Consider the following 18,819-nt stretch of genomic DNA (forward strand, 5'->3'; position numbering starts at 1 on the left):
AATTAACGCCGAATCAAAATTTCAAAAATTTGCAAGTAAAATTTAGCAGCATGCTCTGCGACAAAGAATCACGGTGACTTTATAATGAATTTAGGATTTATTCAGCAGGCATAGTATAACAACATTGCAGTGTGTTTGTTAATGAATGTATGCATTTTATACATTTTGGCAGTGAACTGAGTTTTATGAAAAATTTTAAAATGTAATTGAATTGCTTCCAAAAAAATATTATAATTTAAGCACTTTTCTTAGAAGCATTCTCTTTTGTTAATAATTTAAAATCGTTTGTTGTGCAATAGCTTGGCGCTGAATTAAGAATTTATCACCGTTAGGTTATAGGAAAAAATAAAGCGCTGTCCATAAGCGTTTAATATGAATTTTAGTTATATTTGTTGTTACTCTAGAGTTCTGGGTCCGGCCCTAAAAGTTTTAGTTAAAACGTTTCATATCAAGTATCCATGTTTTAAAGTCTGTAGGCAGGTTGAATGTGTGTCTATAAAACGGGTTATCTTTTTCAATACTAAAAAAAGCGGCACTCACTTCTGTCCTTAATAGAATGCGAATGCCGTTGACATGGCTGACATGGATCCCGCTTGGAAGCAAGATCAATGTGATCAAATGATTCCATGTTTAGCATCTGCCAATATACTGTCAGACGATTTTTCGTCCACTGCTCAAAAGCATGAAGCAATTATGCCATTTGTACCATCAAAAGTAAATCTTCCCGTACTTTTTTTGCGAGTCTCTATCAATTCTAAGATACCTTAAGACATTCTTGACTATTGTAAAATACAGTTTTAGTATACATACTTTCAGTATATGTTTTTATTTTGTTGGAGGGGGAATCTTCAAAGATACCGTTATTGTTACGGACGATATGTACGATTCGTATCGTTCACTAAAGTTACTATAATACACCTTCTTTGGGACTACACCCAAGCAGGACTTGCGGCACAGTACGCCTACGCACTAAAACCCTGAACTCCGTCGTCATTGCTTGTATTCGGCACACGGGACTGGCGTTAGGTATTACATCGTGGGGTCAAGATTAGCCATTAGGCACTTCAGTTACTCGTTTTTGCCCTAAGTCCTGTTAATCCTTCTTTTTTCGCTACATTGCCATCCTTTCCTTCTTTTACATATCTACAGCTGCCCAAGCCCTCACCACCTTATACGAGTATTGATTCATGTAATGCATGATATTCTTCGGCGTTCCTCGATCGTTTATCAGGTTCTCTAATTCTGTCAAAGGTTAATATTTTATCCGCATTATGTAACCGTAAATCGACTTAAAGGTAGTTTATGGAAAGGACCTGCATAAGGTTTTCCATTGGATGCAAACTGTTGGACGGCTATGTTTTCAATTTTAGTTACGGTTTGCTTTTGTATAACAGCAAGATTCAGGAGACACCCTGTAGTTGCTGCAAAAAATGGAAGCTATTTTAGCTTCGGTCCAGCCGAGGCTAACATTTTTTCTTGATTTTTTTTTTTTGTTTTTTATTGGATTCAGAAATACCTTCGTTTTTGGTTTGAAAATATTTAAAACAATCTCATGAAAGTGCAAGTCTAAGATCCATTCCAATACGGTAAAACCTGGAAAATAACGAAATAAAATACAAATAGTTTATTTAACTGTACAAATAATAACTAAACCGTTGCCTCAGTTCTCTGTTCGCACCAATTAAAATATTCCTACATTTCCTCCTTTTTATACTCGCATCTGAAGCAGTCAAACAACTTCGAGCTTGCGAAAGCATGCGTTTTTGAGTAATTTATGTGTCCTGCTGGGCTAAAAGGAATTAAATTACTTATTTGCAGTTGTGGGCGTGTGGGCGTGTGGCCACACGCGCCTGAGCAACTATTGCAATTTTATTGCACTTGCTTTTATTATTCATGAAAAATTAATTTCAGAGCAAATACGCTTGCAAAAGCTTTTATGGGCACACACACACACACGCCAACACATATGCTTGGTTGCGTGTGCGCCAATCGGTTGTACAATTAATAGCCAAGAATTGATATGCTTAGACTCGAAGCCTTGGAGTCGTAAACTGAGCGCACCAAAATCATCAAAATACGGCTCGGGCAATGCAATTCTCGACTAACGCCTGACTGCTGACTGGCTGACGAACGGACTGCGTGTCGAAGTCACTTACTGTTGCAGCTGCATGGTCGGTCGGTCGTCAAGCTTTGACTGGTGGCACACCACAGCACTTCATAGCAGCGTGCTACAACAATAAAAACGCCTAAAACCACTGCCCTACTTCCACCCCCAAACACATACCAAGCAACCCATGCAGGCTGAGCAGCCCACATTTCACGCTTATCCTGCTTGCGAAGCACTTGGAGCGCGCACTGCCGTCGGCTAGAGCGTGGCGGACTACGTAGTACTTGAAGGCACTTTAACCACTATCAAAGTGGCAGTCGCTTGAGTATCGTCAAGTGGCCCGGAATGGAGTAACGAAGGCATTGACGCTCTGGCGTCATTGTCGCCTGCGATGCGATGGCTGCTGCCGACGTCTGTCTGCTCAGTCGATGAGCAGGCAACCATTGACACACTTACCACAACACACCATCGACAATGGGTGGCAGGCAGCAATTTGTGCAGCTTGCAAATAAATACGAGAACAATAAAAACATAATCTCGCCGGAAAGCGATTGCAGACTGCCAAGTGAATAGTCTATCCGTTGGACTCGGCAACTTGCCTTTTCGCTTCAAAACTATCTGAAATTATATTGTAGTGCCTGCACTCGTCCACTCAGCGGCCTGAGTTCTGTGGGTGGAGGAATGGGTAAATATTTGAATTTGGATTGATTAGAGGTTGAAACTACATTTATTGGGCTCCGGTCGCCCGCCACATAATAAGTACATAACTGTAAAAATGTGTATTGGTGTTTTTGTTGCTGGTGTGGCTGCAATGTTTCTTTTCAACTTGACCACGTACTAGCAGTTGGCGCAGTACTCTGCAGCTTTCAGCTCTTCAGCTTCGATGGATAATGCTAAGGGGCGAAGGTATTCAAAAACAATTTCTATACAATTCGTTAGACTATTCGTAGACAGATTTTTGCAGTTAGTTTTTGGTACGTTCGATTCAGTATCTACTATTAGTAAGAAGTGAGGACATAGTAATCGGTCAGATAGCGAAACACACATTGCTTCAAATGACAGCAGAAGGGTTTGGCAGAGTTAAGGCAATCTCATTTTGGTGTATGAAGGACTTAAGTGGCGAAATAGCGTTGGCTTTTTTCTCAAGAGATAGCACTACCAAAATAGTAAATTTCATTAAGAAGTTTAAGGTTACCCTCGAGCTACTGCTTAGGGATAGTACAATCAAGTGGTACACCGACGACACGAAAACATCGGAGGGAATTGTTTCAGGAGTCACAGGACCATGCACCAAACACTCCATACCTATGGGAAGTTTTCTGAGCATATTCCAAGCAGAGGTTTTATTTATAATTCGATGCGTAGAGATAAATCTCCAACGCAACTATCGCAACGTACGTATAGCCATACACAGCGGCTGCCATGTGGCACTTAAAGCGATTTCTGCGTACGAGATCAAATCGCTACTGGTGCAGGAGTATATAGAACGGCTGAACAGTCTGCCAGATCGTAACCGCGTGCACGTTGCCTAGGTGCCCGGTCATAAAGGTATAGCCGAGGATAAACTGGCCGATGAGCTCGCCCGCTCCGCAGCATCCACCAACAAGAACCTTTTATTGCGGTTGGAGCCATGTAGAAGCTGGTTCGCAAGGATGAAGGAGTGGTCAGGGTGAGGTATTGGCAACAACTCCAAGACATGTGCCATGCCAAGTGTTTAATGGGTGGTTACAACATCAGCAGGTTTACATATGTAACCAAACTCCCAAGTGACGAACTCCGGCTACTTTTCGCTTTCTACTCTGGCTATTGCAAGCTCAAGAAGCACTTATATAACATGGACCTAGCTTATTGTGGAGATTGTCGGTTCTGCGACATAAAGCCTGAAACTCCAGAGCACCTGCTAATTGACTGTTCAGCAATCTGTAGACGCAGGGTGACGACCCTTGGACCCATGTTTCCTGATAGGGATCACATCGCAGCAATAGCACAGAGCCGTATATAAGAATTTATCAATATGCTTGGGCTAAGTGAGTCGTTGTGACGTTGGAGAGGGCACAATTGATCTTAGGTCGCTTTGCAATCCTCATTTATTTATCTATCAATCTTAAGACATAAGTACTATCTCGTTAAAAATACCATGCAGGAAATAACATGCTTCTTAATAAAGCAATAAATGAAAGAATTATTGAAGCGATTTCGATACGAAAGAAGAATATACTTTATAATATTTTTATTCCGAACAACATTATGAACAACTTTTAATATTTGACGAATCTTATCTAGAAACCTCCAACTAGCTCCTAGATATTCCTCAAATAGTTTATGCTACTTGTCGTACAACTAGTCTATAAAATCTTCGGTCTTTAAGTTAATTAATTGAACAGCCACGAAGAGAATCAGTGCTGTAAGGCCTCAAAGAAAAATTCTACAACAAATATAAATACAACAATTCGAAGCAACTGATTGTGTGTAATTGAGAAAAAGACGCGTTGAAGCGTTACATATTTGACTTTGCGCCAAACTCACGCCCGTTATGGCGTTATGATAGAAGTCACAACAACCCAACGCACAGCGACTTACAACTGGCCGCCGCAATGAATGAAATGAAACGCACAATGAAGTGGCATGAAGTACTCACCAGTGAAGAACTGAAGTGGAGTGGAGTGCCATTGAATTGCGATGAGAGGTACGATGAAGCAACTGGTGCAGCGGGGGAATGCGGCAAGGCGACAGCGCGGCAAAAATCCGTTGATGAAATAAATGTTGCTGGTGGCGCGGCAGCTAATGTACCATTCACGATGTTGCCACCGGTGCTGCCAGCCGCTGTCACTGCTGTAGATTATGACGGCTGCTGGATGATAGCCGATGGTGGTGGTGGTGGTTTGTGTGATAATGAACGAAGCAACGGCGACGATGATGACAATTTTATGAACTCAAATCAACCCTCTCATTTGCGCGTTTGAACGGCGCAGCAACAACAATTGACTAGAATGGTCGGAAGTTGAACTGAAAGTCAAGTCGAGCGAAATCAAATGCAATAAATGCTACTCTATAAAATGCCAATGGGTTACGTACAGCAACGCTGCGCTGCGCTATCAACACAATTAGGAGGCTAAATTGAGTAACCGGAGGCGCGACGCGTTATTAAGCCTCACAACAGCGGCTCTTACACACACACACACATTCACAAACATACATACATTTATAGAGCTATGTACATATGCGTAATGGTGGAAACATGCTACGTGGCTGCTGTGGAGCCCCAGCGGCTATGGGCGGCAACAACCGAACTCGCGCGGCAGCAGCGCGTCATTAGAGCGCGAAAGTCGTCCAGCAGCAGTAAATGCGCCATGGTAAATTTGTTCTCTGATTGTGTTGTTCGGACTTATGGGGGGTTGTAGCAACGCCGCGCGACATGAGCATGAATTTCTGAATTTCTACGGGCAAAATTATCCCGCTATTTGTGCGCGTTGTCAATGAACCTGCTGCCTTAACTAAAGTATAATTGCTGCAATCGCTCGGCGTTGGGAATTTTCCAAGTGTAGATGTCAAAATAGATGAAAAAATAAATACTAAAATGTACCTAGTGAATGATGCCACCCTTTAGCCAACGTGTGTAGTTAAGCACCAGCGCACATACTGATGCACTTAAGCAAAAGTCTGCCAGTGAAGCAATAGAGCACAGAAGTCTGCTTTAATGATAACAACCGACGACACATCACATTTATTGATAACGCAAAGCGAAGTGAGTAGCAACAGCCGCTCACCACTGTGGACTGTGGGTGTCCATTGCACAGCAGCGGTTGTAGCAGCGTCAGCAACAACAGCAACAACGTCCAATCAAGTGTGCACCCCATTCAACCATTCAACAATTCAGCAATTCATTCGTTTCTTCCTTCCTTTTACTTTTTCGTCGTGCTTCCTGCCTTGTCGTTGTCGCCGATGGTTGCTGTGTGTAATTTTATAGTCATAACAATAAACCTTTTATTATAATAATAGAAAATACGGAAATAATTTGGAAGCTCTGTGTGCTGTGTGAGAGCGCTCAATGTTGCTTTAGAGTTGTCGCTACAGCTTTCGATACTTGCAACATGCGAACCGTTGTGAGTGGCATGCAAATTTAGCTAACTGGCGGCAGTGCTTGCGGGCACTGTCTGTGATTTTTGTATGACTTGCTTTGTGTGGATATCTTTTCATAATTTTTCATATGGCATTCTCATTGAAGCGTACCAGAAACCAGTTAAGCGAAAGCGAAATCAATAGTTAAAGTTTTGATATGTGGAAAGAGTTGAATTTGACTAAAAATGGTCAAGTGGGCGCAACTATGCCCACTATTCTTTTATTCGTGTACTATAAATCCCTTATTTGTTAAATATCTAATGTCAAATAATGCGCCTGTGATCTTCATAGCAGTGTGCCTGTGAATTATTACCAAAAATATCTATGGGATGACATTTTTATTAAAAGATTCCAACAGTCAGCTTAACTCATAGCACGTTCTTTTTGCTTCAGTCATATGTATTCAGGAGCGATATCAATTACACTTCTTTGATATTTTTAAAGTATCAGCAATCTTGATCAACTTTATTTTACGGACCAGCCAAAACAATTTGCTGGATCTTTAGATACTTTCATAAACAATATTAGTTACAAATTTAAGCTCATAATTCCGGCCTCTTATTACGAATAGTTTCACATAAATGAGACATAACACTCAAATAGGATTCCTTGTTGACAGTTTGGTCGGTCAGGAGAAATTCGGAGTGCGCCACACCTAGATATCTCTGTCAACATAGCTTTAATTTTTGACCTGCTTTGACGTGCTTTTTTCGGCTTCGCCTCACGTTTGCCTCGAAAATCCGCCGATTGATCGTTTGTTTTCTGGTTGTAAGCATAAATCCAAGACTCAACCCCAAGCATTATACGTTTAATGACATTTTGGTAGTCGGAAAGCATTGTTTCATAGACGTTAATGCGATGCCGTTTATCGAATTGAGTGATTTTGGATCTGCTTTCACAATTCTTAGACCCAAATGATTTTTCAAACTAGTTTTTACTGATCTTTCCGATATTCCAACGATCCCAGTAAGATCTCTGACTATTAATCGTTTTAAGCACCGATTCCTTTATTTTATTGACGTGTTGATCATCAGTTGATGTTGGTGGCAGTCCTGGACACGGTTTGTCGTCAACCCGTTCTCGACTATCTTGTAATAATTTGCAGCATTCAAAAACACCTGCTCGCTACAAACAATTATCGCCGAAGGCCTTTTCCAACATTTTGAATGTTTCGGCACCAGAAATTTCACAAAATTTAATGAAACTTCTTTGTTGCATACTTTCACTTATTGTAAAATTCGGCGAATACACTTTATGTACTTCAGAACGACAAGCATATTCTAAAGACTAGTGATTATTTTTGAAGTGACATTTGGCACAGATGTCAGGAAAGTAGTAGTTAAAAGTATTCTTCGAACATATTACAAATTTTATATATGTAAACGTTTTACTAAATACTACAGGATTTCTATAATAAATAATTTGCCTTAAGTTTTCTTTTATATAAAGGGTGGGCCATATAAAATTTTAAATTTAAAAAGTCAATAAAAAAAACGGATTGATATTTTTCAAAGGTCTAACTTTTAATTAAAAGGTTGTTTTATGAAATTTATTTGTGGAAAACAATTTCGGACAAATGACCACCACGGCTGAGTTTACAGTAGCTTATCCGATCCACTCAATTTTAGAGTACCTTCTCGATGGTTTCAGGCCTTATGGCAGCTACAGCAGCTTGAATCTCGTACTTTAGATCTTGAATTTTTTCTGGATGGTTGGCGTAACATTTATCTTTAACAGTTCCCCACAGAAAATAGTCCAATGGAGTTAAATCGCAGCTTCTGGGAGGCCAATTCACATCACCTCTTTTGCTGATTAAGCGATTTTTGAAGATAGAGCGTAAAAGATTAAGTGAAGCGTTTGCTGTATGGCCCAAATGCGACAATTCTGCTTGTTAACGTAACCATAGAGGTGGAAATGAGCCTCGTCCGAAAAGATGACTTTTCGGTAAAATTGACCTTTTTTTGTTTTTTTCTTTTTTCAATATTTCCCAGTTTTCTTCTAGTGAATAGTGACCCATTTCATAAATTTTAGACTTTTTACTGAATAACTGTCACTTTCCGAATGGTATTTGACGTTTCCAATGTCGAAATATAGATAATTCAAATTTTAAACGTTAGATGGCAGAGTGATATCTCGGTGTTTCTGAGATTCTCTTCAGGAATTTATTTTAGCTGAAACTCCTTCTATTACGCAAACGTATAATTAAATCAGTGCGCCTCGAGAGCCTAATATCGTGTAATTGTCCAATCGTGTTTCGAAGCGAGCTCGACAAATTGCAGAACCGCCATAGATGTTCTACTAAATGTTTCTGATTGACATATGTTCTAGTTAACAGGACTGAATTTCGAGCATTTTTTAGTATTTGATAAACAAAGCATTTTATATTTTCACTATATATTTGAAGAGTACACAAAATTAATTAAAAATTAACAACTTTTATTGAGTTATGCGTACTTGAGGAATAGGGAGCAGGGAAGGCCATGTCCTCTTCGAAATGTTTACCTTTGTGGTCATCTGAACTTGAGTGTCATGGCAACTGCATCGAAACAAGTAGTTTCGACTCTAAAACGGTTACCAGAAACTAATTCGGCTATAACTAGGATATATATTGAAATTTCGGAAATTCTTTTAGGGAGATATTTTTGAATATTTTATGAAAAAAACTTGGATTTTGTCAAATTTCTAGAGTTTAATAACCGCTTAACCTGAGCACAGATTAGCCTTCGCACGATCAACCTTAAGGAATACCACTACTGTCCTTTCATAATGTTGTTAAATTAATTTGTGGTCCGTAAGGCTGATTACAGCAACAAAAAAGTGGGGAATAAATTTCGAAAACGAAAGTTTTTCAATCAGTTGTATTTACAAGTTTAGCTTTCAATGAGAACTACTACATATAAAAAATCTAGGAGCAAGCACAATGAAAAGCAGAACCTGGACTTTGTTTGCTTTTTTTCTTTTGAGTTCAAACATTTTTATTTTCCACATTAAGTTTGCTCAAATTCCTACTCCCCTTGCGATATTGCCATTACATACATACATACATATCTACATACATATGTAGAGTATTCTGGGGAAAAATACGAAGAAATGTCTCGGGAAAAGGGAGAAATTTATTCTAAATTATGCAGTAATGGCCGACATTCTACGAAATCAGCAGACTGTTGGCGGATAAAGCGAATGCGCCGCTGACAAAGCTGCCGGGCGGAGTGCGCACGGATTCATTCACTCATTAAATGCGCCGTTTTGTGAACGGCAATGCGGCAAAGCTAATGCGAAGCTGCTGTGCATGCATGTGTGCGTATGTGTGTGTGTGTGGCACTCGGAAAGAGCGTAGGGCAAATGAGCGGTGATGCCTCGCTGTCAACGCTTGAACGGAAGGTGAAAATTAAGAAATTACTGCCGCATAATGGAACGAGTATAAATACATTTTTGCGCGCGTGTGCGTGTGTGTGTTTGCGAGTGTATTTCATAAATAACGGTCATGGAATACGCGTATGACGACTGATGGGGCAGCATACCTGCTATGTGGCAGCTGCTGTGTCGCAAATTGGTTGCGAAAGAGCTTTTCAAACTTGTGCGCCATAGCAGTGTGGCAAGTGGGCACAAGCACACATATGTACATACAAACATATGTGTGCGTGCATGTTTGTGTATCAGAAATATGTCGGCATGCCGCACTTGGCGCATTTTTATGTTTTTGCGCTGTCACATTGCTGCCGCAGCTGGTTGCTCCAACTTGCAACTTAATTACGCGTATTTTTGCTGACTTGTCATACATGCCGTTTTACCAACATACACTCGGTTGTTGTTGCTGTTTACGTGCCATATGCACTTTTTCGGGCTCTTGAGTCTCCAATTGCACACACACACACGCATACATAGATGCATTCGCGTAGTTGAAGCGTTAAAAAGCCGAAAAATTGCGCGGTTACTTTTTGTTTTTATTAGTTTTTTGATAGCCCAAGGTTGATTCGGTCTCCGAAAAGTAAAAAGGTGCTGAGAAGAACAAACGCGGCCAACATGAGTGACTAAGTGCCGCTGCAAGTGCCACCGTCGTCCGCATAATTAATTTAGCGCGTAAAAGGCCTGCGCAAAAATGCAAAAGTTACAACAACAGCAACAACTAAGCATATCAAAAGCGAAGTGTCGCTCAGAAGTGCAGCAACCGCATTCGTTTGGTAAGCCCACAAAGGCAACAAATCACTTAACTGCCGACTTAACGCCGTTGCCAAAGTCGCATGATGCGGCAGTTGGGCGAGAAGAGCCACTGCCTTGCTTTGTCAAAAGTCAAGCTAAGCGAACCCAAGCGGAAAAGTTTGAAATTTAGTGAGAATTTGTTTAAGAATAATTTTTTTTTCTCACAAAAATTTAGAAATAAGAAAATAATCGTGTTTTAGACGGCAGAGTTGGAGGGAAATCGATTTTAACCACTTAGAATCGCCTACTACAAAGCGCAATGTGGACTTGATAGTGAAATACAATTTCTAAGAATATGTACTTTGTACTTGGCTCGATCTTTAGAGTGGATAAGAGCTTCCAAATCAGTAAGTTATTTTGACTCGATAAACGCTTTTATTATTACAAAAGAAACCCCGCAATCCGATAAAAATCAGTGTTTCTAGAGTATGCTTGCTTATCAACCTCCTCAGAATTTCCCGACGGGCTCACAGCGCTCGCCTCACGATGCAATTACGTGTAACACACGCATTTAGAAAGGCTTAAATCTCAGCATCGGTGGCTTAAAATTAAGCTGACAACAAAAGATTGCTGCTGCAGCGTGTGCCGACAGTGGCAAAAGGCACAAAAACCGGCACAACAACACCAATGCGCATAAAAACTTACAATAACCACAGTGTGTCAGGCGGGTCGTATTACACATTTGAAAAATTGCATGCCACCGGAGAGCAGTGCAAATTACTTAAATGCCCATTTGTGCGCACAAAAGCCCCAGAGGAATGTGGAGGTGCGATGTCTCATGAAATGTGTACGAGTATGCATAATCATACGCATGACCACGGTCTACACGTGTACTTTTATATACCTAGTTGTGTAGATACTTATATGATGAAGGTAGTCTGCATTAGGGTGAGCAAAAAAAAATAACAAATTTTGTGGAATTTAAAAACTTTCGAAAAATTTATGTAGAAATTGAACTCGAAAGTACTCGGATTATATATAAAGGTCAAAGTTCAAAAATATAATGAGAAATTTTTAATGCACAAAATATTTTTATAGAAATTTTTTTATATTGGATGTAAAGTCTTGCAAGGGTTATTCCTGTGGGCTTTAAGCCTCTATTGCTTTGTTATATTTTTCGTGACTCAGGTTGTCTCTGCTACAAAAAACTGTGAGTTGTTAAGAAAAAAGTTTCATTCAGTTTTCCTGGAAGACGCTAAGCTCTTAATTTTTGGGCCAAACCGACGGTACAACAATTACTGTGTTTAGTTCCAATGCTGTTTTTGTTGCTGTTTGATTATTTAATAGTGTTTTATTACTTTTATATCGATAATTTTTATTGAGCCTCCCGAGGCTAAAATTATTAAATTTTGATGGCACACCAGCGGCTTAGAAAAATGTGAAAGAGGACTTTCCTCAATTACGTCGACGACATTGCACAATACGCCGACCGGACTTTGGACGCAACTAACTTCTGACGAGCACTGACCGCCATTCACTGCGGAGCCATCAACACCTTCATCGACTCCCCTCCAATTAATGGCGTTCTTGTAGTTAAACCACCATCCACTGCAGACGAAGAGCTCGAGTTGCCACGAGAAATGAGAGTGACCCTTATGCAGCTTCGTTCTAGATACTATAGCAGGTTAAACTCCTACGTATCCAAAATAGACATCGACATATCCAAATACATATGTCCTGCGTGCAATGAGTCTCCGCATGACACTGGCTACCTTTTTGCCTGTTCCTCCAACCCCACTCATCTGACGCCCTTTTCCCATTGGTCCGACACCGTCGACACAGCAAGTTTCTTGGAACTCCTGTTAGATAACAGCGACGACAACCTAGATAATTCTTACCATCCTAAAGAGTATTTGATAACCGTTAGAACAACAACAATAATAATCTTTTTCCGATAAACGAATATCAACTGCATTTTAGAGAGCTCGCGCAGGTCTTTAACCGAAAATCTCCGGTAGCCACTGCTGCCCTCAACGCACCCATATATAATACATATAGTATAAAAGTTACCTTGAATTCGTGGGTTCCTGATAATAATATCTGGTATACTGGTTTTCTCGGATTCATAATACAACTACAAATACAATACAAATATCCGGTATTGGTCAGCGACCTGTTATTGCAATTTGACAAGAGATGGCTTTTAAGTCGAGAAATGCAAATATTATCAACTTGAAATAGCATACACAATTTGGAACCACCCTAATGGGTATATTTGAGTAAAGGAAGACACATGAAAAATATACCTGGTCATCGCCTGTGTCTGCCGCACATTCCTACCACCACCTTTGCGTCCAACTTTTTCGGCAGCTAATGTGACCTGCTGCCACCGTATGGCATCGGCGCACCCACCGCCACCATTGGTAGCATTCAGTGCTGCATGTGTGTGCGCCTTCAGCATGCGACCGAACGGTTCACCGAATTGCTTGCCGCACAGTGGAAACATAAATGCTTAAGCTCACTTGCTGTGCGCACCTCGTGCTATCTGCATAAGTCATCGCCGGGCGCAATGAGCGTCTGTCGCTGCCACCGCTGTCGCCTCCTTGCCATCGTCATCGGCTTGTGTTTGCTGACCGGCTCGTCTGTTTGCCGTGCGATGTTCTTTCTTCGCCAAACAAACAGCGCCAAAGCGTTCTCTGCGGCTTTCAGCCTCTGAACCGAGACGGCTCAGGACACAAATACACCGACGCCTCGTGTGTTTTCTTTCTTTTTCAAAGTAATTTTCTGTATGAGTCCGCCATTCACTCGGCAGATTGACCGGCTGATAGTTAGGTGGGTAAGATGCCGTTGCGCGAGACCTTTGCCACGCTGCCGCTGTCGCTCTGTTTACATTCTGGCTTTTGTTATGGACAGTAATTGCTGCCGCTGTGTATTGCTGTATTGCTGTATTGTGTGTCGTGGTCGCTGGGTTTTCACACCATTTGCGGTTGCACACGTACACAAGCGGCCCATACATATTCATGCGAAGTCATTTACATGTGTTTCGAGTTGTTGTTTGCCTGTTCGCTGGTCACACCAGCATGCGTAACAGCGCACCTTTGCACCCATATGAGACCAGTGCACACACACACATGCACATGCACATAGATGTGAATGTGTGTGAGCAGTGACTGGCTTTCAACGTCGGCTGGGTGAGTTTAGCTGCCACTTTGCTGTGATATATGGGCTGGTGTGGCATCCACTTTGAGCGAACAGGTACACATGTACTCTCACATTTCATCATAACTTCAGGTTTTAACTGCGTCTGGACTATTTACCGTCATGCAAGCGTGTTTGCGTAGAAAAACCTGCTTGGTTAAACTAAGATTCTGCCGGCTGCTGCACGTTTACTACTTAGAATCCAATTGCAATCCTTTCGTAGAACACGACTGCCTTACCTGCCTGCAAGTGATTGTTCTGACATATGTAATCTACTGTAGACATGTGTGAATTGAGAATTATCAAATTGCTAACTGGACAAGAGTGCTTCTCGAAAATTATGCACTATATTTGTGGATTAAAGCACGTTGCTTAATTTTGTGTAAATATAACAATAGTGGTCCTTTACTCCCCGCGAAGCCAATGCACCAAAAGTAAAGTGAAAGAGGAATGAGTTTTATGAGATTGAAATATCTTGGAAAGAAACGAAAACATTGGATCTCTAAACGGGAAACCCTTTTTCTTCCTAAAGTCATAGACATTATTGGACTAATATCGAGGATTACGCTTGTTCTATGAAATTGCTACAACGACAAGAATTATAATGTGTATCACAGCAATACTTCTTATTCTGCTTTAATGGCGTAGATACCGCTAAGGCCGTTATAACCGAGTTAACAACAGCGCGCCAGTCGTTTCTTCATTTCACTATTTGGCGCCAATTCGAGATATCAAGCGCAGCCAGGTCCTTCTCTACCTGATCTCTCCAATGTAGTGGAGATCTACAGACACTACAACAACAACGTAGCCAGCGCAGCCGCTGTCTCTTAATTCGCTGAACTATGTCAATGTCGCCGTATATCTCTTTCAGCTCGTCGGAACCTTTCTCTTGAAACCCCGTAATGTCGACTCATCAGATGTTGTCATCGTCCATGTCTCTGCACCATATGGCAGGAAGGGAATAATGAGTGACTTATAGAGTATATTTAGAGGTTTTTTTTATCAAGATTATACATGCTTACATCTGTACATTGAAAAAATTATCTACAGCTATATCCACCGTATGTACCGTAAACTTAAGTGCTGACCTTGAAAACGAATGTCTAACGAACTTTACACAGTTTTAACGTCGGTCTATATGAAAGTCTTGCAGTAATGAGAAAAACTTTGACATATCACAAGACATTTATTATTCACCTGCACGTATTTCGGAAGACAGCCGCGCAGAGTTATACCCTACAAATGCGCGCACACACACACGCACATGTGAGTCGTGAGTCTTAACAAACTAAAGTTGAAGCATTTTCAGTTCCTATCTCATGTAAAAGATGCTAGCAGACATTGTTATTGCGAAACAGCTGCAGGAGATATGGACTCGTTTACTCACACACACACATACATACATACATAAGTACGGACGTTGCAGCGACGCGCTGTTATCCTTAGCTGTACAGCATTAACTTCTATTTGTTTAGTAAACTAAAACCATCACCGCAAGTCGCTGTCGTGTTTATCTCTTCGTGCGTCTCTCCTTTCCCGCGCTGCTGGTGCAACAATTCGTGTGAATATACATATATACTTACATGGGTATGTAAGTCAATATGTACATTAGACTGGTCTTTTTTGTATGGGAAAAATTTTTTTTTGCAAAAAGAGTGTACCGCCCCCGCAAACTTTTCCTTTTTATGCCAATAACGAAATTCCAAAATATTAAACTGATTGCCCTAGGTTAAGGCGTGGCACATGCCCACTAAATTGGCTAAAACCGGTTTATATGGACTTTTCAAGAGACAAGGCACGAAAATATAAGTAAAATGTTTCATATATGTCTTTATTATATTATTATATTGAAATTAACTTACGTTTAATGATTAATATTCTTTATAATCATTTAAACTTAAGCGCAAAGGTCTGATTTATTAATGCTACCGTATTTTTTCCTATATTCAGTTACTGTTTGCAAGATATATTGTTTCTCTTCTTCGTTTTTTGTTAGAACTGCATTATATTCTTCCATCAGTTTTACAAAACGCTCTGCGGTATCATTAACAACATGTAAGTTTTTCACAATATTCATTCCTTTTTGAAATTCGGATTCATTGTGCCACTTGGATGGGTCAAGTTTTAGAAAGTTAGTTTGAATATTAAATCTTTCGAAAAAGCTCACCGTTTTTTTGTTAACAAAATCTGAAATATTCTTTTGGTTTAATTCATTAATGTTAGTTACTATTCTTTTATTCTCATTATTTTGTTCTTTTTTGAGATTTTCAACCATTTTTCTCTTTTCTCCAAGGTCTACAGCATTATCAAAAAATGAAAGACCTGCTGCTTCTGGTGTCAGGTACCACAAGTGATTCGAAAACTTGAGCGTTACTTCATTGCTTATTATTTCATTCAATTCATTGAATTTAATAATATTTTTAATAAAATTTAAATCATTTAAGGGTGCTTTCGCAGCAATTGGCGCTTCAATCCAAGGTCTCAAATAAATTTTCAAAATGAACACACTAATATCTTGTATAGCATTTGCCTCATCTGACGACATTAAGAATTGGTGGCGGAAAAGAAAAATCTTTATTGTATATATCGCTTTAGCCATCCATCGGGCATGATGCATCGCCCCAGGTGATTTAAACCTTACAGGCTCTGTGTTTCGACCAAGAAATATAAGGCTCAATTCCAATAACTCCTTGTAGTCTGCCCGGGGATGTTGTTTAGTGATATAGTTATGAGCAAATTGAGCTAATTGGTCTTGTTCAGCTTTGTTTAGCGCAAGACTTATTTTTTTATCCACTATTCCACTTGCAAATTTTTGCTGATTGATTTTGGGCCAATTTTTTTTAAAACGCTGGAAAATATCTAATGATGGACCACTTAATTTTAAATCGTATTTCGCGAAAGCACTTTTCAGCAAGAGCTCATATATGTGATGACGGCAAGAGAGATATAACAATTCTCTATTGAGGTGTTGTTCTAATAAAATGCTGGTACCTTGTAATCTACCTGTATTTGTCGCGGTAGTATCAAAACATAAAGCTTCTACCTTGTTTGGAAAGAATGTTGTTAATATTTACTATTATAAGAAATTACTTTAAAATACCTTTTCTGTTAGATTCCATTCCTTTAATAGTTCGAGTATGGCGTCTGTCTGTTCTTTGCCAGTACCAGCTGACAGGGCAGGTACTCCAAGTAGATGTTCAATGCCATCTGTTGTTATCACAACTGGTAATCTGTCCACTTTTGCGTTTCCTGTGATTGACGGTAAAATTTTTCCATCCCAATGTACCGTAATTTGATTTATATTGCTGTTTTTAAAATCCGTCATCAGTTTTGCAGAAGTTTCCGAACGAATTTGTTTACGGCAAAGCCGAATCGATGTCTTGCTGATTACCAATGTACTGATATCATGTTCCAATGCTTCAGCCGCAGCTATCAGAATACGTACTGCGTCCCTATCACTGACTTTGCACTTGTCTAAGGTCGCAACAAGCTTTGAAGTGATAAAATGTTTCATTCCTCGTTTTCTGTTTTTTTGTTGAAAGCTACAGTTAGCAGTTTGATCAGTATTATCATCACTGTCGTATACATCAATTAGTTCTTCAGTATTGTCACTCAAATCATTCGCTGTTAGGAATACTTGGAATTGTTCTTCACCCTGCTTTTCTTTTCGGATTACCTCTTTCTCAATACGAGTATTTCTTCGCTTTTCTTTTTCAAATAATGAACGATCACATCCCACCATTGCACCAGGTCTACCTTCTTTACGTTGATTCTTCAAAAACTCTTTATCTTCTTCTATTTTAATTAAATCTAACGCATTTCCGTGCGCAATGTCAAATAAGTTATTCATATTTTTAATAAACTGATCTTCTCGCATTTTTTGAAGTGGTGTGCTGCGTTTGCAAGTTTTTTGCAGATTTTTCCATTCTTTATATAAAGCTTCAACTTTTTGAACACTTCTATCAATTTGGCGCACTGGAATACGGGCTTTATTCCAAAGAATTTCGGCCTCTTTGATAACCAGATACGCACTTGAACGAAGATCCAATTTCACTTTACGCATGTTATAAAACAACACTTTCAAAACTTGCCCATTGGAAGGCAGCTTAGATCCAACAATTTGGCTTTCGTCATATTCTAATAAATAAATTTTTTCACTAGCTCTTGTGTCCATTTTGCAAATCCAATCAATATCAATTCTCTTTAAAGCAATAATGTTTCTATGATTCAATGCTCAAAATAAATACACTTCACTTTTTACACACTTTTAATTGCCACGTGGCTCAAAACTAACGGTATTGACCAGATGTTGACTTTCCTCTGTTGTTGCCAACATTTTATTTTACGATTTAAATATATGTTTACAGAGTTGCCTTTTTGCGATTTTTTTAAAGGCTTATGTTTTAAAACTTTTATGTAAACAGTAACTGAGTATAGGAAAAAATACGGTAGCATTAATAAATCAGACCTTTGCGCTTAAGTTTAAATGATTATAAAGAATATTAATCATTAAACGTAAGTTAATTTCAATATAATAATATAATAAAGACATATATGAAACATTTTACTTATATTTTCGTGCCTTGTCTCTTGAAAAGTCCATATAAACCGGTTTTAGCCAATTTAGTGGGCATGTGCCACGCCTTAACCTAGAGCAATCAGTCTAAGATTTTGGAATTTCGTTATTGGCATAAAAAGGAAAAATTTGAGGGGGCGGTACGCTCTTTCTGCAAAAAAAAAAAAAATAAGTCCAGTCTAATGTACATATATGTATATGTATATGCATGTATATGGTTATAAGTTTACCAAATCACAGGTGTAGATATATGATTATTTGGAGCGGGAATACTTTTGTGACTCTCATACATATATATATATACGTAAGTATGCCTAGGTGAAATTGCTGTAACATAGTATTATAACGACGTCAAGTGCCATTTTTGAGAGGTCGCCTAACTAAGCTTTCCGGTTATATTGGTTTTTGTGCATTAAATATACTTGTTGATCGCAAAATTCCGTTCTTTGGAAGCGAGATGAAAATTTTAAATACTACTAAGGCCGCAGAAACTGGTGAAGTTGGCAATATTTGAACTCCAAACTTTTTTTCAGATATTAGAGTCCGACGATTTTAAATTCTATAGGTTCATCATATCACCACGATACTATCCTTAAACTCATTAGTGCCTAACCTCGTTATCAATAGCATCGTATGAGTGTCAGGCCATAACGGAATCGCAAGAAACTGTAAAGCTGAT

At 39.5% G+C, this 18,819-nt stretch overlaps 3 protein-coding genes across 16 annotated transcripts in view; 1 reads left to right on the forward strand and 2 right to left on the reverse strand.

Moving 5' to 3' along the window:
* Window positions 1-18,819, reverse strand: part of LOC120766738 (caspase-3-like) — a 28,822-nt gene that overhangs the window by 5,073 nt on the left and 4,930 nt on the right. The gene's annotated exons all lie outside the window — the stretch shown is intronic.
* Window positions 1-18,819, forward strand: part of LOC120766736 (collagen alpha chain CG42342) — a 213,352-nt gene that overhangs the window by 957 nt on the left and 193,576 nt on the right. The gene's annotated exons all lie outside the window — the stretch shown is intronic.
* On the reverse strand, window positions 6,010-17,414 carry LOC120779175. The gene is made up of 3 exons (XM_040111458.1): window positions 16,665-17,414; window positions 16,469-16,607; window positions 6,010-6,056 (listed from the first exon to the last, which is right to left on the reverse strand). Exons 1-3 carry the CDS (start codon window positions 17,412-17,414, stop codon window positions 6,010-6,012), a joined length of 936 nt encoding a protein of 311 aa, XP_039967392.1.

Source organism: Bactrocera tryoni, chromosome 1, assembly GCF_016617805.1.
Source record: "Bactrocera tryoni isolate S06 chromosome 1, CSIRO_BtryS06_freeze2, whole genome shotgun sequence".
In the NCBI taxonomy this organism is placed as follows: Eukaryota; Metazoa; Arthropoda; class Insecta; order Diptera; family Tephritidae; genus Bactrocera; species Bactrocera tryoni.

What these genes read in the sequence shown, in the direction of transcription:
- LOC120779175 (XM_040111458.1), bottom strand. Translation starts at nt 17,414, where the DNA reads ATGAATAACTTATTTGACATTGCGCACGGAAATGCGTTAGATTTAATT. An exon ending in AATGGAATCTAACAGAAAAG is followed by an intron (nt 16,608 to 16,664) that starts GTATTTTAAAGT and finishes TTTCCAAACAAG; the next exon opens with GTAGAAGCTTTATGTTTTGA. An exon ending in ATATGAGCTCTTGCTGAAAA is followed by an intron (nt 6,057 to 16,468) that starts GTGCTTTCGCGA and finishes AATTACACACAG; the next exon opens with CAACCATCGGCGACAACGAC.